The 23,467-nt window shown below is 54.8% G+C and overlaps 1 protein-coding gene and 1 non-coding gene across 2 annotated transcripts; both read left to right on the plus strand.

Annotated features, from left to right (window-relative positions):
• The first annotated feature begins 5,017 nt into the window (after nt 1-5,017).
• B3GNT7 (UDP-GlcNAc:betaGal beta-1,3-N-acetylglucosaminyltransferase 7) lies at nt 5,018-21,727 on the plus strand. Its single transcript, XM_077348082.1, has 2 exons — nt 5,018-5,291; nt 17,667-21,727. Exons 1-2 carry the CDS (start codon nt 5,281-5,283, stop codon nt 18,856-18,858), a joined length of 1,203 nt encoding a protein of 400 aa, XP_077204197.1. The 5' UTR covers nt 5,018-5,280; the 3' UTR covers nt 18,859-21,727.
• TRNAA-GGC (transfer RNA alanine (anticodon GGC)) lies at nt 10,079-10,150 on the plus strand. The gene has a single exon. It is a non-coding gene; the product is annotated as a tRNA-Ala (tRNA).
• Nucleotides 21,728-23,467: the final 1,740 nt, after the last annotated feature.

Below are 23,467 nucleotides of genomic sequence, written 5' to 3' on the forward strand. Positions count from 1 at the left end.
CGCATGGTCATCTGGAGAGCCACATTTTGGCCACCCCTGATTTAATGGAGATCTAATTTTCTAGACGACAGCTCCCTCGCGGATGCACATCTCGATGTGGGGAAAGGGGCTGCATGTGTTCGTGAAACCGAAATGAGTTTGGTGTAGCGGTTAGGAGTGCGGACTTCTAATCTGGCATGCCAGGTTCGATTCTGCGCTCCCCCACATGCAGCCAGCTGGGTGACCTTGGGCTCCCCACGGCACTGATAAAATTATTCTGACCGGGCAGTGATATCAGGGCTCTCAGGCTCACCCACCTCACAGGGTGTCTGTTGTGGGGAGAGGAAAGGGAAGGCGACTGTAAGCCGCTTTGAGCCTCCTTCGGGTAGAGAAAAGCAACATGTAAGAACCAACTCTTCTTCTTCTTCTTCTTCTTCTTCTTCATCGTGAATTTAGACTCTGTAAAGAAGGAGAATTCCTGGGAGAGACCATTAAGGGGGAGTTGCCATAGCTGAGATCTGCCCACCCCTTTGGGGTATCAGTGGTCACATCGGAAGAAGATGACAGACAGTTCTGGAGGGGACTGGGGAGGAGGGATTCTTGAAGAACAGCTGGTGGGGAGCAGTGGTAGTTGAAGGTGACACTGGTGGAAGGTCTTTCGTAGACAGTATTGAAATACGGAAGATCTGCCTTTTGCATGGCTGAGCAAAATACGAAGAGTGTCCTGCAGGGGGCATCGGAAGAGATGTGCCTGTAGCATAATTAGAATAGGAACTACCTGATGATTTTCAAATTATCTCCTCTGGTGTCCTGCCTGGCTCGAATCCTGCTTAGAATCCTAGAGTTGGAAGGGACATCCATGGGTCATCTAGTCCAACCCCCTGCAAAATGCAGGACACTCACAACCCTTCTTTGAGCATAATCCCTCCCTGCTCACCTCCTGAACAGCAGCTGAACAAATAGAACGTCTGCAGACAACTGCTCCCTATTTAGGTCTCTCTCTCTTTTCAACATGAAGTTGTTTCTCTTCTGAATAAAAACCTATTTTATTCTTTAAGCATCCCAGTGCTCCAACCCTTTGCATATTCAAACTCTGCTAGCGGACAGCAGCAGTAATGCTACAGCTACCACCGGGTAGTTCTGCACAGACGAGGGCAACAATAAATCGCTTCTGACCAACGATCACCTTGAAAAGCCTATGATGAGACAATCCCAAATGAAAGCAAAGACAGAACGCTACAAGGTGGAGCTTCCGGGTCAGTGGCTCTCAGCTGGCTCCAAGGAAGAACTGAGGACAGCAGCGACTAGCCCTCATCTCAACAGGCCTGAAGGCCAAAGGACATTTGGCTGTTGATGGGAACGGGTGTGAGAGGAAAACCCAAAACTGTCCAACCTGTAAGAGGAATGTGGCACGTCAGAAGCACGAATCAACGGAAACTTGAAATTGTAAATTGAGAAATGGAACAGTGACACATTGCTTGTGCTGGCAGTGGCTCATGGGAATGCTAGTCCATGGGCACCTGGAGGGAGACACTTTGGCTAGTCCTGCCTTAAATAAACCTTATTTGGTCTTAAAGGTGCCCTAGGGAGGACACAAATTTCGTTCAAGCCTCTTAAGTTAGCGTTGGGATCCCAACACCCACGACTACAGCGCAGCTCCCAGAAATCTCCTTCCCACCTCCTCCTCTCTTTCGGGGTCCCTGCCCCTCACAACAAGAGGCTTCTGGGAGTAAGTGGGTGAGGCTTGCCAACCTCCAGGTAAGGCCTGGAGACATCCTGGATTTGCCCCTGATCGCCAGACGCTCCCCTGAAGAACAACTGTGCCTTTAGAGCAGGGGTAGTCAAACTGCGGCCCTCCAGATGTCCGTGGACTACAATTCCCATGAGCCCCTGGCAGGGGCTCATGGGAAATGTAGTCCACGGACATCTGGAGGGCCGCAGTTTGACTACCCCTGCTTTAGAGGAAGGGTTGAGCCATGAGCAGCTGGTCTGAAGTTGCAGTCTGATTCCGTTGCTTGTTTTTATGGCCGCTTCTTGCTCCCGTGAACGGCCTCGCGACCAAAGAGAAAGGCACCAAGACATCAGAGCGAGTCCTGCTCAGCCCTCTGGACACGGGTGGCTCCGCTCTTCTGCAGAGGGGAAGATGGGGAGTCGGCCCAGACAACTGGCCCTTCAAGTTTCAACCAGTTTGGCCGCAATCCTGTGCAGGATTCAGGAGGGCAGCGGACTCCAAATCAAGCCAGAACCGGGTTGGCGTTGGGCTTTCCTAACACGGTTTGGATCTCCTTGGTGATTGGGGCGGGGTGGGGGTGGGGGCAATTAGTGTTTGAGCCGACAAGCACCCAACGTGCCCATTGTCAGGCTGCTCTCCTGCTCTCCGAACACAATGCCTTGTTTACGTGAAAGAAGGGCTTGGGATTTTTAAAAACAGATGTGCCATTATGGAGGGTGCCAGCCTCCGATGCCCTCAGTTTCCAGTGAGAGCCAGCGTGGTGCCGTGGTTAAGAGTGGCAGCTTAAAATCTGGTGGACTGGGTTTGATTCCCTGCTCCACCCATGCTGCCAGCTGGGTGGCCTTGGGCTAGTCAGAGTTCTCTTACAGATGTTCTCATGGAGCAGTTCTGTCTGAGCTCTCCCAGCCTCCCCTTCCTCCCACAGTGTCAGTTGTGGCGAGAGGAAGGGAACGAAATTGAAAGCCACTTGGAGACTCCTTCAGGGAGAGAAAAGCGGGGTATAAAAACCAACTCTTCTTCTTCTTCTTCAGTAACATCAGGGCTCTCTCAGTCCCACCTCCCACCCAGGGTGTCTGTTGTGGGGAGAGGAAAGGGGAGGTGACTGTAATCCACTTTGAGAAGAAAAAAGTGGCAAAAAAACCAACTCTTCTTCTTCTTCAGTAATCTCAGGGCTCTCTCAGCCCCACCTCTCTCACAGGAAAGGGAAGGTGACTGTAAGCCACTTGGAGATTCCTTCTGGTAGAGAAAAGCGGGGTATAAAAACCAACTCTTCTTCTTCTTCTGTTCCCCTGGAGCAAAAGGCTACTTTGGAGGGTAGACTCCATGGAAACATACCTGTTTGAGGTCCCTCCCTGCCCCAAACCCCGCCCTCTTCAGGCTCCACCCCCTCAATCTCCAAATAGTTCCCAACCCTAAAAGGTAACCCATGAAAACAGGGGGCTGCCTAAATTCATATGCAATGAACACTGATGTGCAGTGATTTTCTGCAAATACACGCAGAACCTGTGGCCCTTCTTGTGTAACCCCAGAGATGGTTTGGTGTGCCCAATAGATAGATTCTTTTATGGTTTTTAAACATTTCTGAGCTCTGCCAAATAAACGGCTTCTATTTTTCTGTTCATGGTTTTAGCCCTAACCTTTGTGGTTCTCACCTGTTCTCCTGTTTCATTTCCCTTTGTGCTATTTGTTAAGGTTACCAACCTCCAGGGCTGCTAACCTCCCGTCTTGAGGCCAGTCTGCAAAGCGCTCAGGACAGGGGTAGTCAAACTGCGGCCCTCCAAATGTCCATGGACTACAATTCCCATGAGCCCCATGCCAGCAAACGCTGGCAGGGGCTCATGGGAATTGTAGTCCATGGACATCTGGAGGGCCGCAGTTTGAAGACCCCTGGTTTAGGATGACGACTGGAAAACTTAACTAAAGCAAAGAAATGAACCTGCAACCGGGGAAACAGGAACAGCCAGCACTGTGATGAGCGTGCCGGGCTAGAATTGGGGAGAGTCGGGTTCAAATCTCTGCTTGCCGTGACGAAACTCACCAGATGCTCTTGGCCGAGTCATTCTATCTGTCCAGCCTACCTCAAAAGGTTGTTCTGATGATTAAAGGGAAAGGGAGGAAGGAAAAGGACCTCTTTCCTCCACCCTGGGCTTTTTTAAAGAAACGATAAGATGAAAATGTAATGAAGAAATAAACACTGGCCGACCAAACAGGGTTGTTGTACGGGAAGCCTCAACCTCAGATGAATGGACCAATTGCTCTGTAAGCCACAGTTTGACCCCCTTGGGCCGGTCACTCTGTGTGAGCTTCCCCTCTTTCTTTCTTTCTTTCTTTCTTTCTTTCTTTCTTTCTTTCTTTCTTTCTTTCTTTCTTTCTTTCTTTCTTTCTTTCTTTCTTTCTTTCTTTCTTTCTTTCTTTCTTTCTTTCTTGTCAGAACATGAGGGTGCTGCCTTCCCACCCCCATGAGGGCACCCAAAGCAGCGAACTTCAAAACAGCATTTCAAATAGGTCAATAAAACCCATATACGTGCCCTCCCCCGCATTACAAGGTTGTTGTGAAGATAAAAAAGGAAAAGGGGAAGCAGAAGGGAACCAGTCAAAGAAAATCATGTAAACTCAGATCCGACCACTGTGGGGTTGCTGTGAAGTTAAAACAGAGGAAGGGAGAAAGGACTGAATATCTCAATCTCAATAACAATATAAACACACCGTCCACCTACCTCACAGGGTTGGCGTGAAGATGAAATATAGAAGGGGAGAAAGAACCAATCATTCCATAGACATATAAACACACAACCGACCTCACAGGGTTGGCGTGAAGATAAACTATAGAAGGGGAGAAAGAACCAATTGATTCCATTAAAATATAAATACACAACCGACCGCACAGGGAGCTAAAAAATGGAGGAGGGGAGAAAGAACTGACAACATAAACACACCACTTACCTCCCAGGTTGGCACGAAGGCAGCCAGGCCGGCAAAGAGAAGCAAATAATTCCATGAAAATTCATACAGACACCGCATCGCAGGGTTGGCATGACAGTATAACCCCAGAAGGGGACAAACCAAAGAAACGAATAGAAGCCACATAAACACACCGCCTTATCTTGCAGGGTTGTTGTGAAGATAAAAATGGAGGGGAAAAAGAATCCAATGATTTCTGGGGACAGTAGCTTTTTAAAAACAGAGAGAGAGAAAGAGAGAGACTACCTCACAAGGTTATTGTGGAGAGAAAGACGCAGAAGAGGGAGATCCACATGTCGACATAGCTATAGCCGCAGCTACACACACGCGTCTGCCCGAAGGCCGTCCTACCTGGCCGGGCTGTCGTGCGCGGGGGCGTGGCCCGCGGGGCGAGGCCCGGCGGCGGGAGGGTTAAGCGGCGTACCCGCCGCGGGCTTAAGAGCGGCCGCCTGGCTCCACCTCGCTTTCGCCGAGCCCGCGGGGAGGATCCGCACCGCGGCCGCCAGTCCGCCTCCCCGCTCGCTCCGGACAGCAGCGCCGCCTCGCCCCGCTTCGGCTCCGCTCTGCTCCGGAGTGGCGCCGCTTCCCCCGCGCGCCCGGCAGCCAGCATGTTCCAGTGGTGAGTCCGGGGGTCTCCGGCGCCCCCCGCCCCAGGGCTCCCGCTCGAGGAGGGGCTGCCCAGGGGCGCCCGGCTGGGTGGGGTGGGAGGGGGGCGTGCATGCTCCCGGAGATGCGATGCCCTTCGTGGGTCTCCGAGGTGCCGAGAGACCCCCAGGGCGACCCCCCCCCCCGGGACCCTGGCATCTGGGCTTGCTCTCCCGCCCCGCGAGGGGTCTTGTGGCTGGCTGCTTCTGGACTTGGTGAACTTCTGCCTGCTGGGCTGAAATCGCCCCCTCTCCTCCGGGGGGGCTTCGAGAGGAATCGGCGGCCTGGGGGGGGTCTTCCTTTGACATCGGAGGCGGCCCCGCGTGGGAAACACCAGCCGAGGGTGTCTTTGCAAGGCGCTTGGGCGGAATCCGGTTTCAACCCGGCTTTTAGGGATGGCGCTGGGGAAGCGCTGGGCTACCTGGATGTAGGTTTGCGCTGGGGAGAAAAGGGGTTTTGGGTGGGATTGGGGGCGTTTTACTCAAAAGAAGGCCCGGGGGAATTCAGGGGGGCTTGCTCCCGAGTAAGTCAGCGTAGGACTAGCCCTAGTTAAACTCCACCTTGAAACCGACTTGCTCACTTTGGACCTGGGATGGTGCCACAGCCTGGTCCTACCCCGCAGGAGTGCTGTGAAGGTAAAAGGGGCAGAAGCCCCGTCTACCCTGCCTGGCGCCCTTGGGAAAAGGGGCACCAAGTATGACGGTGCCGTTCTGGTTTTCAAAGCTGGGCTGACGTGGGTTTTGGTGTCCCCATAATTTGTTGAGTGTCTTTTTGCTTTTCCTGGTTCGCCCGACTACTAAAGAAAAAACTGATTCTCCCCAGGGACCCTGAGACTTTGTGCTCGGTGGTCGTGGGTGTGCCACCCCCTTGCGGGGTCAGTGCGAGGCCCAGCCCCTGGCCAGTCCTTTGGGCCATGGATCCACCACGTTGCCTCTTCTGCCCATCCCACAAGGTCGTTTGAGGCCGCTGGCCGGACCAGGGACTGTCCTCTCTGCCAGACCCACGATCTGATCCGTCCTTCACTTTTGAACCTCCAGGCAGAATTTATCCCACCCCGCCCCACCCTGTGTTTATTGGTCCTGGTTTTCCACAAGCTATGCAAACCTGAATTCCTCCGGAGAGCTCCTCTGAGCAGTCAGTAGGGTTACGCAGGACCAAAACGTTCTCAAAATTTTGGGGAAGCCATTAGGGACCGTGGTCTCTGCTCTTGCTTAGAGATTGCAGTGAGATGGACCTTGCAGTGTAATTTTCGTGCTGCCATAAAAACGTACATTGCTGTTCTCTCAGTAGTTGGGCCGGTTCCTGGCCACTGCCAACCTCCACCTAGTGTGCTGTTTATCAGACATCCCGCCCTCTCGATGGACCGGCCCACCCTCCGTAATCCGCCTCGAGGGCCTTATGAGAAAGGCCGGCTACAAATAAAAGAATGAATGAGGCGTCCATTGCTAGGGGGGAGTTAAGAGTCCCGTGGCACCTTTACGCCCAACAAAGCTTAATTCTGGGTCTAAGCTTGCGTCCACTTCTTCCGATGTAATGCTACAGAATTTCCTCAAATAGGTAGAGGGAGGGGGGGGGGGTCTTAGTTGCGAGCAAGGACTAGTTAAGGTCAAGATGCATAAATCTCAGGGCAACTTGGAGCTGGATTCCAGCCGTTGCTGAGCAGAGACATACCAGAATTAAAAGATAGATTCAGATGGGTGGCCGTGTTGGTCTGAAGTAACACAATAAAATCGGAGTCCAAGACCAACAAAGATTTATTCAAGGTGGGAGCTTTCGAGTGCATGCACAGAGTGCACTCTGTGCATGCACTCGAAAGCTCCCACCTTAAATAAATCTTTGATCTTAAAGGTGCTTTTGGACTCCGATTTTACAGAATTAAAAGATGCGAGGCCAAAGTTTCATCCAGTGGTGCCAAGGTCTTTCATCTGATCTCAGCTCCACCTCACCTTACCTGGTTACTTGCAAATGTTGACTCTAACTAACCATTAACCCTTACTGGTTACAGAGTCCTCCCCGCCCTCCCTCTTCCTACATTTACAGCTCGAGGAAACCCTTTGTCCTGTGGTTCCCAACTCACCCGTTGACCCCCCCTGGACCTATGAATGCACAGGGTGGCTACAGGTCAAAAGGGACTTAACAGTGCAAGAGCCCTTCCTTTGGGCGCTCCGTGCGAGAGGGAACGCGGTTTTAGAAACCCGCCGGGCAGGGATTGGTTGCTTAATTCAAACCCTTCTGCTCCTTCGGAAGAGTTGGACGGGGGACGGAAGGTCTGGGCAGCATATTTCAGGTTGGAAGCCGTAGGGGCTGGCATCGTCTCCGGATGCCTCCCCCCCAGCCCCAGCCCCATCACACAACAGGAAATGGAAATTCTGCCGCGGGCTCCCTTGCTTGCTCAGTGGCCGAGCTCGTGCTTTCTGTGCAAAAGGCCTAGCATGTCTAATGAAGAGAGGCTGGGAGAGCTGGGAAACAATTCTTCTCTGCCTGGGATCTTATGGGGTCACGTCCAGTCGGAAGAGACAATCCCGGGCTAGGTGGGCTGGGGTGTCCCCGACGCTCTGGATCTTTGCATCTTTGTGAATCGAGACAAAAACTCACTTTGAAGACGGCCAGTCCCTTTGGAGGGACCGAACCCTTATCTTTTCAACGCACAGGTTTAAGTTTCGTTTCCTTGGTCCTGGCTGGGGTTTTGTTTAAATTTAATCTCCTAGAAATGCTTTTGTCTCAACGGCGCAACGGAGTGGGCATTGATTTCACTCTCAAGAGTCCGTATCGCCCCTGGAAAAAGAAACGGATCCCCCTCTCTGCAAAGGGCCCGGTGAATTTCATACACCTTCTTTGCTTGGGAGATGGCAGATATTAATTAGCATTTTCTTATCCTGATGGGAGTGCCGATAAGGGGGTGTGGCCTTTGTGAGTGTAAATGCCCCCCCCCTTCACACAAAAGATTCCTGTTTGTTCAAAATCCTTCAGAATAATGTCTGTTGGTCATGCTGTTGGGGATGGGCAGCTTGTTTGTCCGTAAACTTGACTTTAACAAAATTAAGCACCCTTTCAAGGGGAAAAAGCACAATACTAATTTTGAATCAAGTTGCCGGTATTTATGAACTCTGTTTCTCGCCTTTCTTGGCGTGGTGTAGTCGATAAAGAGCGGCAGAATCTCATCTGGAGAATGGGGTTGGTCACAGTTCTCTCAGAGCTGCTCTCACAGAGCAGTTCTCTCAGAGCTCTCTCAGTCCCACCTCCCTCACAGGGCATAAAACCAGCTTCTCCTCCTCGCCTCCATTTTCTCCGCACACCAAACTTGTAAGGTAGGGTGGACTGAGAGCGTGCAATTGACACAGTGAGCTTCCTTGGGCCAAGCAGTGATTTGAACTGTGCTCTCCCAACTCCTAGACTGGCACTTTAACAGCCATGTCACACCAAAATCCACCAACTTCCGTTTGCTCGTCGAGATCTGCAGTGCAGGGTGGGTCGTGCTGGCCTACCTTATAAGGTTGTTGTAGAGAATCAAAAGGATGGTGTTGTGTGGAGTACCTTGAACTCCTGCAAATTACTATCCAGCCTTAGGGTGTATTTCCTGTCCCGATTCTTTGCTCTTGACTGATCACAAACGGAGGGGCGCGATCTCACTCAGGTTGAGACCGGGAAGTTCAGTCTCCTGCCTCTCCCAACCTAACCTACCTCACAAGGCTGTTGTGAGGAGAACTTGGCCAGTAGCTTTGAGCCACCATTTCTTCAATTCTTATCAACGCGTTAAAGAACAGCTCTCCAGATTTGGAAGGGACTTAACGGGGCAATCCGGCTCAGCATCTCGGCCGGTTCTCTCCCCCCCCCCTCTTTTTCTGCGGATGAAGCAAACTTTCCCTTTGGGATGGATTTAACATTTGAAACTCCCTGAAAGTCCTCTTGACGTCCTGCCCCTTGGCCGTTTCAGACAAGGGTCTCTTTCTGTTCTCGGCCTCCCTTGTGTCGTCCTCTTCGCATGTGCGCTCTCTCCAACCAGCTTTCACCTTCCAGGAAATACCCCCCCCCCGGATCACCCCCCCCACCCGCCTGGACTGTAATAGCTGCTGTTGGTTTAGCTGGGGGGGGGGGTGTATGGAGACATCCCCCTCCACCCCCCCCCCACCACCCTGGATGTCGAAGGGGCATTGAAAGGCACGGCTTCCCCCGCCCCCCCTCAAAGAGGAAAGTTCTCCGGGGATCCTGGGCCGTGTTTTGCGGCTTGCCCTGATGAACTGTGGGACTTTGTGGCACGGGAGAATTTGCTTTAAAAGGGGGAGTCGGGAACATTCTTGGAGGAGGACGGAGAAGAGGCACAGTACGCGTCGGAGGGACCGCCAGAGACATTCGGCGGCTCTTATGCGCTTGCTAGCATCAAGAAAAATAAAATTTCCCCCTTAATATTCTCATTGCCACTTTATCAAAACCTTTTCCCTAATTTTTGCGGCAATTTCCGCTCTCCTGGACCGGTCTTGTGAATTCAAAACGCGTGCCAGCTCCCGTTTTCTTCAAACAGACCCTTGCTTGTGGGCTTTTAGGTGGTTAAGCCAAACTGCAGACTGCATTCCCCGTTCAGAATTGACCGGCCTTTCCCTAACTGGCGTAATGCGGAGCTGAGCACCTCGTGCCTGAACTGCGCCTCACCTGCCGCTTCCGAATCCTCAGGTGAGGGCCGAGAGCCCCGTTGCCATCTAGTGCGGTCTCCTTCATCTGGAGAGAAAGACTGGGTATAAATGTTTTTAAGATGTGATCAAGGGAGGGGTTGTGGCTCAGTGGTAGAGCTTCTGCTTGGCAAGCAGAAGGTCCCAAGTTCAATCCCCGGTAACTCCCGTTATCTGGCAGTAGGTGACAGGAGAGACCTCTGTCTGAGACACCAGGCCCTGCCTGGTGAACCTTGATGGACCGACTATCTCATTCAGGATAAATAAGTTGCTTGGATATTTGGGAAAGGACCCTGGCTCGGTGGTACAGCTTCTGCTTGGCAGCATGCAGAAGGTCCCAGGCTCTCCAGTTTAAAAGGACCAGGCAGGAGGGGATGGGAAAGACCTCAGCCAGAGACCCTGGAGAGCAGCTGCCAGTCTGAGTAGGAGATACCAAAATCGATAAATCTGACTCAGCAGAAGGCACGTGTGCAACTACTGCTGCATAGAAACTGTAGAGACGAGGACACTTCCCAAACTCAACTGCAGGCCCTTTAATTTGCCAGCAAAGTTCCTGGTAGGCTGGAGGGACTCTGGTGAGTGATATGGGACTATTGTGGAATAGCACACTGCCAGCGTTATACTATTGGGGACCGCATGGCCAGTTTTGAAACTCTGCGCCGTTTGCCGAAGCTACTCACAGCTCCGGATTCCCGGGACTGAAACTTCAGGGAGTTTGGCCCGCAAAGGGGTGTGTGGGATCCACGTGGATCAGAGCCACGGAACTACAGAAAGAGAGAACTTCATTCTGCCCCTCAGAGCCACTGCCCAGAAGCAGAGCCCTCCCCAGCAGTTTTGAGACCTGGTGTGTGTGGGAGAGACACAGGAGGAACACATAAGAATGTCAGAGAAGCCCTGCTAGACCAGCCTCCGGTCCCATCCAGTGGCCAGCCAGCTCCTCTGGAGGAAAAGCAACAGGGCAGGGAAATTGAGGCCTTAATAAGAACATCAGAAGACCCCGCTGGATCAGACCAGGGAGGGTCCCTCCAGTCCAGCCTCCCGTCTCACCCAGGGGCCAGCCAGTTCCTCTGCAGGGCCAGCCACAGGGCAGAGAGGCCCAGGCCTTCCCCTGAGAAGACCCTCAGAAGAGCCCAGCTGGGTCAGGCCAGGGAGGGTCCCTCCAGTCCAGCCTCCCGTCTCACCCAGGTGCCAGCCAGTTCCTCTGCAGGGCCAGCCACAGGGCAGAGAGGCCGAGGCCTTCCCCTGAGAAGACCCGCAGAAGAGCCCTGCTGGGTCAGGCCAGGGAGGGTCCCTCCAGTCCAGCCTCCCGTCTCACCCAGGGGCCAGCCAGTTCCTCTGCAGGGCCAGCCACAGGGCAGAGAGGCCGAGGCCTTCCCCTGAGAAGACCCTCAGAAGAGCCCTGCTGGGTCAGGCCAGGGGGGGACCCTCCAGTCCAGCCTCCCGTCTCACCCAGGTGCCAGCCAGCTCCTCTGCAGGGCCAGCCACAGGGCAGAGAGGCCGAGGCCTTCCCCTGAGAAGACCCGCAGAAGAGCCCTGCTGGGTCAGGCCAGGGAGGGTCCCTCCAGTCCAGCCTCCCGTCTCACCCAGGGGCCAGCCAGTTCCTCTGCAGGGCCAGCCACAGGGCAGAGAGGCCGAGGCCTTCCCCTGAGAAGACCCTCAGAAGAGCCCTGCTGGGTCAGGCCAGGGAGGGTCCCTCCAGTCCAGCCTCCCGTCTCACCCAGGTGCCAGCCAGCTCCTCTGCAGGGCCAGCCACAGGGCAGAGAGGCCGAGGCCTTCCCCTGAGAAGACCCTCAGAAGAGCCCAGCTGGGTCAGGCCAGGGAGGGTCCCTCCAGTCCAGCCTCCCGTCTCACCCAGGTGCCAGCCAGTTCCTCTGCAGGGCCAGCCACAGGGCAGAGAGGCCGAGGCCTTCCCCTGAGAAGACCCTCAGAAGAGCCCTGCTGGGTCAGGCCAGGGGGGGACCCTCCAGTCCAGCCTCCCGTCTCACCCAGGGGCCAGCCAGTTCCTCTGCAGGGCCAGCCACAGGGCAGAGAGGCCGAGGCCTTCCCCTGAGAAGACCCTCAGAAGAGCCCTGCTGGGTCAGGCCAGGGAGGGTCCCTCCAGTCCAGCCTCCCGTCTCCCACAGGGGCCAGCCAGTCCCTCTGCAGGGCCAGCCACAGGGCAGAGAGGCCGAGGCATTCCCCTGAGAAGACCCTCAGAAGAGCCCTGCTGGGTCAGGCCAGGGAGGGTCCCTCCAGTCCAGCCTCCTGCTTCACACAGGGGCCAGCCAGTTCCTCTGCAGGGCCAGCCACAGGGCAGAGAGGCCGAGGCCTTCCCCTGAGAAGACCCTCAGAAGAGCCCTGCTGGGTCAGGCCAGGGAGGGTCCCTCCAGTCCAGCCTCCCGTCTCACCCAGGGGCCAGCCAGTTCCTCTGCAGGGCCAGCCATGGCAGAGAGGCCGAGGCCTTCCCCTGAGAAGACCCTCAGAAGAGCCCTGCTGGGTCAGACCAGGGAGGGTCCCTCCAGTCCAGCCTCCCGTCTCACCCAGGGGCCAGCCAGTTCCTCTGCAGGGCCAGCCACAGGACAGAGAGGCTGAGGCCTTCCCCTGAGAAGACCCTCAGAAGAGCCCTGCTGGGTCAGACCAGGGAGGGTCCCTCCAGTCCAGCCTCCCGTCTCACCCAGGGGCCAGCCAGTTCCTCTGCAGGGCCAGCCACAGGGCAGAGAGGCCGAGGCCTTCCCCTGAGAAGACCCTCAGAAGAGCCCTGCTGGGTCAGACCAGGGAGGGTCCCTCCAGTCCAGCCTCCCGTCTCACCCAGGGGCCAGCCAGTTCCTCTGCAGGGCCAGCCACAGGGCAGAGAGGCCGAGGCCTTCCCCTGAGAAGACCCTCAGAAGAGCCCTGCTGGGTCAGGCCAGGGAGGGTCCCTCCAGTCCAGCCTCCCGTCTCACCCAGGGGCCAGCCAGTTCCTCTGCAGGGCCAGCCACAGGACAGAGAGGCCGAGGCCTTCCCCTGAGAAGACCCTCAGAAGAGCCCTGCTGGGTCAGGCCAGGGAGGGTCCCTCCAGTCCAGCCTCCTGTCTCACCCAGGGGCCAGCCAGCTCCTCTGGAGGGCCAGCCACAATCGGTCCACAGTTTGGTATTGTCGACTCAAACTGGCAGCAGCTCACCAGAATCCCAGGTGTTTGCCTTCCCCCTCCCCTCCCCTCCCCGCTGGTCCTTCTCGCTGGAGATGCCGGGGCTTGAACTTGGCCCCTTCTGCAGGCTGCCCCGGCTCCTCCCCATAGTGCCGATGCCTCTGAGCTTCCACTATCTGTCCGTTTTAGTCCTGACCCTCGGGAGAGCCTTCCTTTCGACTTTTGGCCCCTGCTGCTATGATCAGGAAGTTCCCGGCATTTCTCCCCCCCCCCTCTTGTGCTCATCACCGGAATCTGCTTTATGGTTATAGCTTCTTAACAACTGTCCCCAAACTCTTATCTGAATCTTTCCACATGGTGTCATTAATCTCACTTGATGGGGCAGGCGGGTGGGGATTGTTCCACCTGCCGCTGCAGAATTAGAATTAGAAGAAGGAAGTCCAACATGGTTTGACCCGTGAACCAAATCTGGTGTTCCAGAATGCCAGATTTTCAGGGGTTATTGTGCCTGGGGTGGGGGCCACCCACAACTCTGCTCCCTGAGGCACCTCTGGCCCTGGGGCTCTGCGAGCATGCCAGCGCCTGCTCTCTCTCCCCCACATGCAGCCAGCTGGGTGACCTTGGGCTAGTCACAGCACTGATAAAGCTGTTCTGACCGAGCAGTGATATCAGGGCTCTCTCAGCCTCACCCACCTCACAGGGTGTCTGTTGTGGGGAGAGGAAAGGGAAGGCGACGGTAAGCCGCTCTGAGCCTCCTTCGGGTAGAGAAAAGCGGCATCTAAGAACCAACTCTTATTCTTATTCGTATTCTTATTCTTATTCAGTAATCTCAGGGCTCTCTGAGCCTCACCCACCTCACAGGGTGTCTGTTGTGGGGAGAGGAAGGGAAGGCGAATATAAGCCGCTTTGAGCCTCCTTCAGGTAGAGAAAAGCGGCATATAAGAACCAACCTCCTTCTCCTTCTTCTGGGAGCCGGGTGTGGAGCGTCAACAAGCTGCAGCTGCCCTGAGTAGATCAGACCCCCTCCCTGCCCGGAGTGGGAGGTCTCCTCTAGATCGTAGGAGTGGGAAGCCTCCAGGGGCAGGGCAGCTGAGTGGGGCTCAGTGTGGGGTGACTTCTGGAGGCATGGCATGGGAGGGGTGGGTGCAGGGGGTGGAGGAGACAGCGAGCTGGCGGGGGCTGGAAGGACGGCTGCTCCATGGTCAGCCTGGGACCTGGCATGACCTCTGCAGAACCCCCTCATTGCCCTTGGGGAGGATGGGCACCCAGGGAGCTAAGGCAGGACTCCCTCTCTCCCTCTCCTTTTTGGCTGTGGGATTCAGAGGTTTAACGCCTCTGAATGTGGAGGTTCCCCTCCGTCACCAACCAGCCAGCTTCAAACCTAAGGAAGGAAGGAAGGAGATTGGAAGTAGAGGAGGGAGGGAGGACAGAAGGACAGACGGACATGTGTGGCTTCATTCCTGGAGAATGTCAGTTTTGGTCTCACCCATCCAGGAGTGGCCCACCTGTGGCTCTCCAGATGTCTATGGACTACATCCCAGGGGTTCATGGGAATTGTAGTCCATGGACATCTGGAGAGCCACAGGTGGGCCACCCTTGCTGCTGGCCAGGAGGTCTGAGACGGGTGCTGGGTCTTAGGTCGAGTGGCCAATCTGTAGGGGTGGGGGGAGGGCTGTAGATCTCTAGGAAATACAATTGGGGTGGAGGGAATGGCTGGTTTGCAGGGGGGAAATCTGCCCTCTGCCAGCATCACCTCCAAATCCCCAGAATTTTTTTTTTAAGGGGGCTGTTCTTGTTTTTTCCATTGAGTCTCCTCATGATGGGGCCTCCGTGTCTTCTAGGAAGCTTTGAACTTCTAGGAAGAATTCAGACTTGAATCAAGCCGTTTAGACATATATTTAAAGAACGGAGTAATAACTCTGAGCCTTTCTTTCATTGGTTATTAGAAGTCAGTTTCTTGGAACCTCCCCGTACAGAGGCAGTGTATCCGGCTCCAAGCCCTCCTGGTGCCTTTGCTCCAGTGTCCTCTGAGCCAGTCCTGTCGCTGAACAGAACGGGCCTTCAGCGGACGTTTGTCTGTTTGGCAAGGGATCATCCGTTCGGAGTCCCCCAATGAAGTCCTGGGAAGTAACTGAAAGGTTGTCACTTGGAGGAGGGCAGGATGCTGTTTCTGCTGGCTGCAGAGGAGAGGACACGCAGTAATGGGTTTAAACTTCAAGTACAACGATATAGGCTAGATATCAGGAAAAAGTTTTTCACAGTCAGAATAGTTCAGCAGTGGAATAGGCTGCCTAAGGAGGTGGTGAGCTCCCCCTCACTGGCAGTCTTCAAGCAAAGGTTGGAGACACACTTTTCTTGGATGCTTTAGGATGCTCTGGGCTGATCCTGCGTAGAGCAGGGGGTTGGACTAGATGGCCTGTGTGGCCCCTTCCAACTCTATGGTTCTGTGACACTATGAAGGAGAGGGTGGCCGTGGGGAAGGGAAAAAAACAAGCAAGAACCCTCCGCCTTTCTCATCTGGGGGAGGGGAGGGAGAATCCACGTTTTTCCTGAACGGCCCATTTCTTACGCAGCCTCCACACTGCAGGCTTGTTAAGAAGAGTCTCAGAGAGTCCCTGATCACGCCCCCGTCTCCGCTCAGAGGCTCGAGATCCCCAACGGGGCCGGCCGAACAGACCACCTTCTATTCTGGGCAGGCAAACAGAAGCTTCACTGTGGACTCTCCCTCTCTCTTGCCAGAGGGGCACATGGAGAAAACCCAGGAAGGCTGGAAGGGGGGGGGGCTTTGGAGAAGGCAAGGGGGAGAGCGGCTGGTGGAAACAGGGATACCGCCCGGCAAGGCTAGAGCTTCTGCTCTGGTTGCCAACAGCCCTGGACATCTCCAGGAAATACGGCTCGTTTCAAAGCGGCAGAAATCAGTTCCTGCCGGGGGCGGGGGGAGATTGCATTGGCGGGTGGGCTGTCAGGCCCCCTGATGGGGGTCTCTGTCCTCCCCCAAGCTCTGCCCCCAATCTCCAAAAATTTTGCAGCCCATAGCTGGCAGCCTCCCTGACGTCATCTGAGGAAAGCCGCTTTGGAGCCAAAACGGCATGTAGGGATTTTGCCCAGAACTGTGGGCCACTTGTGGTGCGGCTTCCACCGTTAACATGACGCGCATGTGGCAGTTTGCCGTTCTCTCCTCTGGTCGGGATGAAATTCTAAGTTTTCTTCAAGTCGGCCAAGGAGGTAGTGCTCTACCCTGCCTTTCTCCCTAGTCTTATTTCGACAGTGTGGCTGTGAACTCAGGAGCATCCTGCCCTTAGGAGATGCCCAAGTAGCTACAGAAGTCAGCTTCGGCCAGCAGATCCAAGGGCTCATCTGTGGTGAGACAGGCCTCCAGTTTAAGTCTTAGATCAGGACTCCCCGACCTTTTAAGGTTCATGGGCACCTTTGGGATTCAGACACGGGGGAGTGGGAACAGCCACAAAATGGCCAGGTTTGAATATCCTGCTTTTCTCTACCCGAAGGAGTCTCGAAGCGGCTTGCAAACTCCTTTCTCTTCCTCTCCCCGCAACAGACACCCTGTGAGGTGGGTGGGGCTGAGAGAGCTCTGAGAGAACTGCTCTGCACGAACAGCTCTGACAAGACCGACTGGTCACCCAGCTGGCTGCGTGTGGGGGAGCGGGGAATCAAATTCTCCAAATTTGAGGCTGCTGCTCTTAAAAACCACCACACCAAGCCGGCTCTTTAGCCACTCTCACACAGAGGGAGGCCAAGCTCAAGAGACAAGAGAATTAAAAAAAAACTGGGGGGGAAAGAATGAGTGAATAAAATCAAGACTTCATCTGCTGCCAAAGCAATGTCGTTTTAATCTGCACGGTCCCAACAGACCTCCAGTGGCCAAGCAGAAGCCTTTTTTTGGTCAACAACCCCACCTAGTTTCTTTAAAAACTTGGGCACCAGGAAAGGGGTCAGCAGGGGCCCATGGGCACCAGGTTGGGGACCCCTGTCTGCATTTTGGCTTGTTCATTAGGAGCTGGCAGCAGAGGAACTGCCCTATCTCTCCCCTCCCAATCTGTCACGAAAGCTAACCGGCTGGCCTTGGGCCGGTCACACACTCTCGGCCTCCCCTGCCTTGCAGGGTTGTTGTGAGGATAGAGCAGAAGAGCAGGGGAGGATGTGAGCAGCTTTGGCTCCCTCTTGTGGAGAATGCGGGGATAGCAATAAAGCAAGGGAATCGTGCCTGGGAATCCAATCTGCAATGGACTGTGAAATTGGTCAGCCGACTGCTGGCTGGATTTGAGAGTTTGATTTTTAACTTCCTGGTCCCTTTACAGAAGGCTCATGCCCAGGAGATGGCACCATCCTTGCCGGCCTGGGATGCAGAATAGCTGACCCACCCCTGCCAGGAATAGTCCCTCCCCCCAGGGAGCAACAAGAGATTGAACCTGGCGCCTTCTGCATGCCAAGTACATAGTTGGCTCCTACTGAGCGTAGATTGACTCTTGGGGACGCTGGCATCCACTCCTCCTCGGCTGACTGCATGGAGCTCTGCTTTGGGGGCGAACTCTGCCTCACCCGCTGTCCCTTTCCTTTGCAGGAAGAAAACCGTCTACAAGAGCGTCCTTTTATCCTTCGTGCTGATTGTCACGGTGACGGTGCTTCAAAGAGGCATGACGCCCAACCAGTTCCTTCCCGGCCAGCCGCAGAAAGAACTTTCCCCGGAGCCCGTGAAGGCTCAGAAGAGGGAGAACGTCCTCCCGGTGGCCAGCAACTTCTGGAAAAAGGACCACGACGCGGTGACCCAGACGGCGGACGTGACGGAGAAGCAGGCCAGGAGCTGGGACGTGACGGCCACCAACTGCACCGCCAACCTCAACTCCAGCAAGGACGACTGGTTCAAGGGCCTGGAGCCCAACTTCCAGCAGTTCCTCCTCTACCGGCACTGCCGCTACTTCCCCATGCTCATCAACCACCCGGAGAAGTGCAGTGGGGACATCTACCTGCTGGTCGTGGTGAAGTCCATCATAACCCAGCACGACCGCCGGGAGGCCATCCGGAAGACCTGGGGCCGGGAGAAGGAGGTGGACGGCAAGAAGATCCGGACCCTTTTCCTCCTGGGCGTGGCGTCCAAGGAGGAGGAGCGGGCCAACTACCAGAAGCTCCTGGAGTACGAGGACCACATCTACGGCGACATCCTGCAGTGGGACTTCCTCGACAGCTTCTTCAACCTCACCCTCAAGGAAGTCAACTTCTTGAAGTGGCTCGGCATCTACTGCGACAACGTCCGCTACGTCTTCAAGGGCGACGACGACGTCTTCGTCAGCCCGGACAACATCTTGGAGTACCTGGAGGACCAGAAGAGGAGGGACCTCTTCGCGGGCGACGTCCTCTACAAGGCCCGCCCCATCCGCAAGAAGGAGAACAAGTACTACATCCCCAGCGCTTTGTACAGCAAGACGCATTACCCGCCCTACGCCGGCGGGGGAGGCTTCGTCATGGACAGCCCCCTGGCTCAGAAGCTCCACAAGGTGTCCGAGAGCCTCGAGTTGTACCCCATCGACGACGTTTTCCTCGGGATGTGCCTGGAGGTCTTGAAGGTGACGCCCGTGGCGCACGCGGGCTTCAAGACCTTCGGCATTGTGAAAAACAAGAACAGCAAGATGAACAAGGAGCCATGCTTCTTCCAGAGCATGCTGGTCGTCCATAAACTGCTGCCCCCGGAGCTCCTCCGGATGTGGGATTTGGTTCATAGCAATTTGACGTGTTCTAGGAAACTCTACATTCTTTAGCTCTCCCCTTGGGGAAGGACCCCGGGGAAGGAACTTGAGGATAACAAGGTGGGAGTTGACCCCCTCTCTGCTGGATTCTTTTTCCCAGCAATTTGGAGAGGCAGGGCTACCTTGCTGGGGGGTTTACAGAGGAAGAAGGGTTTGAAAAGGATATTTATCGGATTGTTTTCCATTTCCCTTGGAATAGACAGGGGATGGAGAAGCGGGAGAAGCAAGCCCGGACAGGGATCAGCGGGAGCTGCTGGCAGGAGAACTGAGGGCAGAGACAGAAACCAGAGGGCAGACCCCGAAGACGTTTGCCCCTCCAGGTTTCTGGGGGCGCAAGAATTTTCACGGCGGTGGATAAGACAGGAGGAGGGACGGAGTCAGCTCCTCTCCCCTCTCTTGTGGCATCCTTTTTCTGCTGAGGGCTGGCCCCAAAGCTAACCCCTTTTGCCGTGTGTTGTATGTCTATGCAGAGCGTAACTAAAAAGCAATCTTGAACGGGGATCGTTTGGGGCTTGGTGTTTGAAGTACAAATGCTCCTGCACCGTTTTCTCCCGGCCTTTCCCTGCTGGATGGTGGCTGGAAGGGGCCGGGGAGGGATGCCGGAAGACCAATTCTGCGGTGATTTGGCTCCCGTGAGACGGCAGGCGAAAGGTGTCCAAGCCCCCCCCCCCCCCCCGGGCTGCGCTGCCCATTTTGTGCCGAGCTCCCCGAGAAGGAGGCAGCTGTCTTTTGGGGACCAAGGTTCTCAGAAAGGGAGATTCCTGGTACTTACTTTTCTCCCTGGTGGGGAAAACCAAGGTCAGTCTCTAAATTTTTGGGGGGGGATATGGGGACAGTGTGTCCCCCTCCCCTTCTCACCGCCTGCACACCTGGGCTTCATTATCCTGGGTGTGTAAATATAAAGGTTTGGAGAGTTAGCAGAGGGAGCCCCCCCCCTCGTAATTATTTTTTATAAATCTGACCAGACTGCAGTGGGTGCCTCTGGCCCAGTTGGGGAGGCTATTCTGCTTCCTGTAGCACTTTGCTTCCGTGGCAGGAGCCGACCACGGGCATAAACGTGGCGGCCAGAGAAACTGATTCCCCAAGATTTGGGTTTTGAAGCAGGGCTGATGCCTCCCCTCAGGATGGGAGGTTATGTCCCACGAAGGACTTGATGGAAGATGAATTCCTTCTGGCCCTATGAAGGCCCTCCCCTCCCAACCCACAGTGGTAACCCTACATTTACACCCCCTTTGGGCTCTCCCCACCCCCTCCCAGTTCTGCCTCCCCCAGATACCGCCCCCCAATCTCCAGGAATGTCGCAACTGGCAGTCTTCAAGCAAAGGTTGGATACACATTTTTCTTGGGTGTTTTAGGATGCTTAGGGCTGATCCTGCGTAGAGCAGGGGGTTGGACTAGATGGCCTGTATGGCCCCTTCCAACTCCATTATTCTAACTTCAGAGTTGCAACCCTGTTCATGATCCAGAGGTCATGAACCCCTCTCTCTCTCTCTCTCTCTCTTTGTCATTGGATAGGGTCGAGCTCACCTCACCCTCTCTGATCCCATCCCCTACCTGCAGGTTTCGAGTGACCTGGTGACCCTATTTTGGCTGAGCACATTAAGATAACATATGTGACCCACAGCTCTGGTTTTATTCTCCTCCTCCCCCAATTTTTAAAAAATTACCTCTCTTCCCCCCTGCAGCTGGGCCTCGTCTTTCTCTGTGGCTCCGCCTCCTATGGCCTCCATTTTGGGGCTGGCTCCGTCTCCATCTGCAGCCATTTTACAGCCGAACTTGCAGAATCCCAAAGGCGCCCACAGGCTGAAAAAGCTTGGAGACCCCTGATTTGGAGGCAGTTAAGAGACACCACCTGGCCAGACCCTCCAAACCTGGATCACCATAAGGAAAATCAGATCTGTCCCTGAAAGGTCCTCTTTGTGAATCGGTCGAAGGGACAGACTGCCCCCTGGTGGTAATGGTGGGGGAACACTCAATTGCCACGCTGAGCTTGGGGATCCGGCCGCTGCAGCCTTTTTGCAGGACTTACCCTGCCAACAAATCCGTTCCTGCCGAGATTATAGGCCGTAGCCCAGCCTCCTCACAGAGGCTCAGGGCAGGTTGTACGGAGAAGCAAGCCAGAGAAGGCAATTTCCCTCTAATTCAGCGATATGCAGGGCTGCCTGTGCCAAGTTGGAAGCATTCCTGGAGATTTGGGGTACAATGTTATTGTGCCTGCCCTTGAAAGCAGCCGCTTTCTCTGGAGGAAAGGATCTGCCCTCTGGAAATGAATTGAAATTTCAGGAGAGCTCCAGACCCACCTGGAGCTTGGCAACCCGAGCTTATAGCCTTCCCTTTCTCCTGTTGAACCAGGCATTGTTGCCTTTACATCCGGCTGGTTGAGACTTTTTAAGGAAAGGAACCCCTGGGGGCTCATGGGAACTGTAGTCCATGGACAGTTGGAGAGCCACAGTTTGGCCACTCCTGGTTTAGGATCCTTTTGATCCCGCCCTCCATCCACATCGGCTGGTTGCAGAGAGGGACTTCGCAATACCAGCGAGTCTCCCCCCTGGCTGTCAATCATGGCAGCCAGCCAATCAGCCGCCTTCCATCCACATCCTTATCTGTGACATTTATTCAAAAGCGACTGGGACATCATAGGAAGCCTTCTAGCAGGCCCCTCACTTGAGCTACGAGATTTTTGTTTCTCTAGTTTATTATTATTTATTTATTATTATTATTTTTAGATTTATTTCCCGCCTCTCCCGACAGGCTCGAGGCGGGTCACAACAACTAACCCCATTGAAATTCCCGTTGAGTTGAACTGCTTTAAAAAGGTTTATTTCTGAAATCTGGGGTAACAAGTTCTTTTTTTTTCTTTCCCCTGCTGGTTGTACTGGGGGTGGGGGGGGGGTGTGTGGTTCGGTTGCCAACTCTGGGTAGGGAAATTCTGGCATGTGGGTAGAGCCTGTGGAGGGAGGAATTTGGGGAGGGAAAGGAATGGTCCTCAAGTTGGGTCCAGTGCCCCAGAGTCTCCCCTCCAAAGCAGCCGTCTGCCCCAGGGGAAGATGCCCGTTTTCATGTGGAAATAAGCTGCAATTCCAGGGGATCTCCAAGTCCCACCTGGAGGCTGGCAAGAGCCAGAGGGAGTTTGGAAGGGAAAAGACATCTGCAAAACACAATTCCAGTCAACCCTCCAAAGCAGCCGTTTTCTCCAGGGGAACTGATCTCTCATCACCTGGAGGCCAGGTGCAATCCCAGAAGACAGCCAGGCCCCGCCTGGAGGTTGGCAATCCAAGAGAGTCTAACCAGTGAGCAAAGTGCTGGTTTACATGTCACTCATCCCTGAATATTTATGAAGGTGCAGAGTTGAGGAGTTGGTGGGGGGGGGCTTGTTTTGACTCACCCCAATGTGCTGCCGTGGATTCCTGCAGCCCACCAGACGAAAGATCCGGGGTGGTTGTGGGAAAGGGACCGAGGTGTCCTGTCTCCTCCTCCTCCTCCTCCTCCTCCTCCTCGCTGGGGAGGGTCGTCCAAGTCGCCCTGCTGATCCGGTTCCAGGAACAGTTCCAAATGCCCCCACCATTGCATTGCCCTCCCGAGAGCCTCAGCCAGCAGAGACTTCTGCCTGCCAGACGTGGACGTTGTAACTGGACTTCTTTATTTATGATGGGGGAGCGGGGGAGGAAAGGACGATTCCCTCCCCCCCCCCTCCGAGATGTGACTTCCTTACGGCTGCCCATTTATGCTTCCGATGGAAGGGCAGGTACACTGTCGTGTGGCCGGGGCAGTGCCCGACGCCCATCGCTTGCAGTGGAACCCTCCTGCAACCTCTATTTATGTGAAAAGCCTGCACTGATCCGCCGGCCTCTAATTTATCCGTGTCTGCAGTAGAGTGGGATGCCTATTTATAGTATATGTGGTAGGAAATGCGGCGTGTGAATGAGTGGGGAGGGGGGTGCAGAGATTTCAGTGTCCCCTGGACATTTGGGGGCGGGGGGGGGGGGAGGCTGTATGTAGAAATGCCATAGAATTTATGAATATTTCGGTTTCCAATAAAGTTTTGGGTACAAACTTCAGCAGTGGACTCTAGTCGTTGGCGTGCAGATGGGGGTTTTGCAATTCTGAAGGGCGATTCTCCGGAAATCGTATTTCTCCACTGCGTCTCTATCCAGCCTCAATCTCCCAAGAAGCCAAGCCAATTCTTCCAAACAGCAGGTTCAGCAGAGGAGATTACGAGCCATCCTGTGAAGTTCGTGAGGAGAAGGGTGGATTTGAACCCAGATCTGCCCTATTTGATTAATTATTTCCAAAAAGTATAGCCCGCCTTCTGCCCCCAACCAGGCCAGCAAAGCAGCTAGCCTGATTAAAAACATATGCAATGTAAACTTGCCTCAAAAGGCCATTAAAAACAAAACCACAATCTTCACACCAAGGGGGCACACCTGTACAAAAGCAGGCCTTTAAAGGGGCAGGAAGGGGGATCACTAAGGGAACAAGAGCTGCTGACCCCTCCAGGTGGACCCTGGAGATATCTGGGAATGAATCTAGCTGACCTCCAGCGAAGAGATCAGGCGCTTTGCCGGAAACGGAGGGAGGGGGGCTCTTCAATCTGCTGAGTTCCCCCCTCCTGGCCTACATC

The sequence above is a fragment of the Paroedura picta genome, chromosome 8 (genome assembly GCF_049243985.1).
Source record: "Paroedura picta isolate Pp20150507F chromosome 8, Ppicta_v3.0, whole genome shotgun sequence".
In the NCBI taxonomy this organism is placed as follows: Eukaryota; Metazoa; Chordata; class Lepidosauria; order Squamata; family Gekkonidae; genus Paroedura; species Paroedura picta.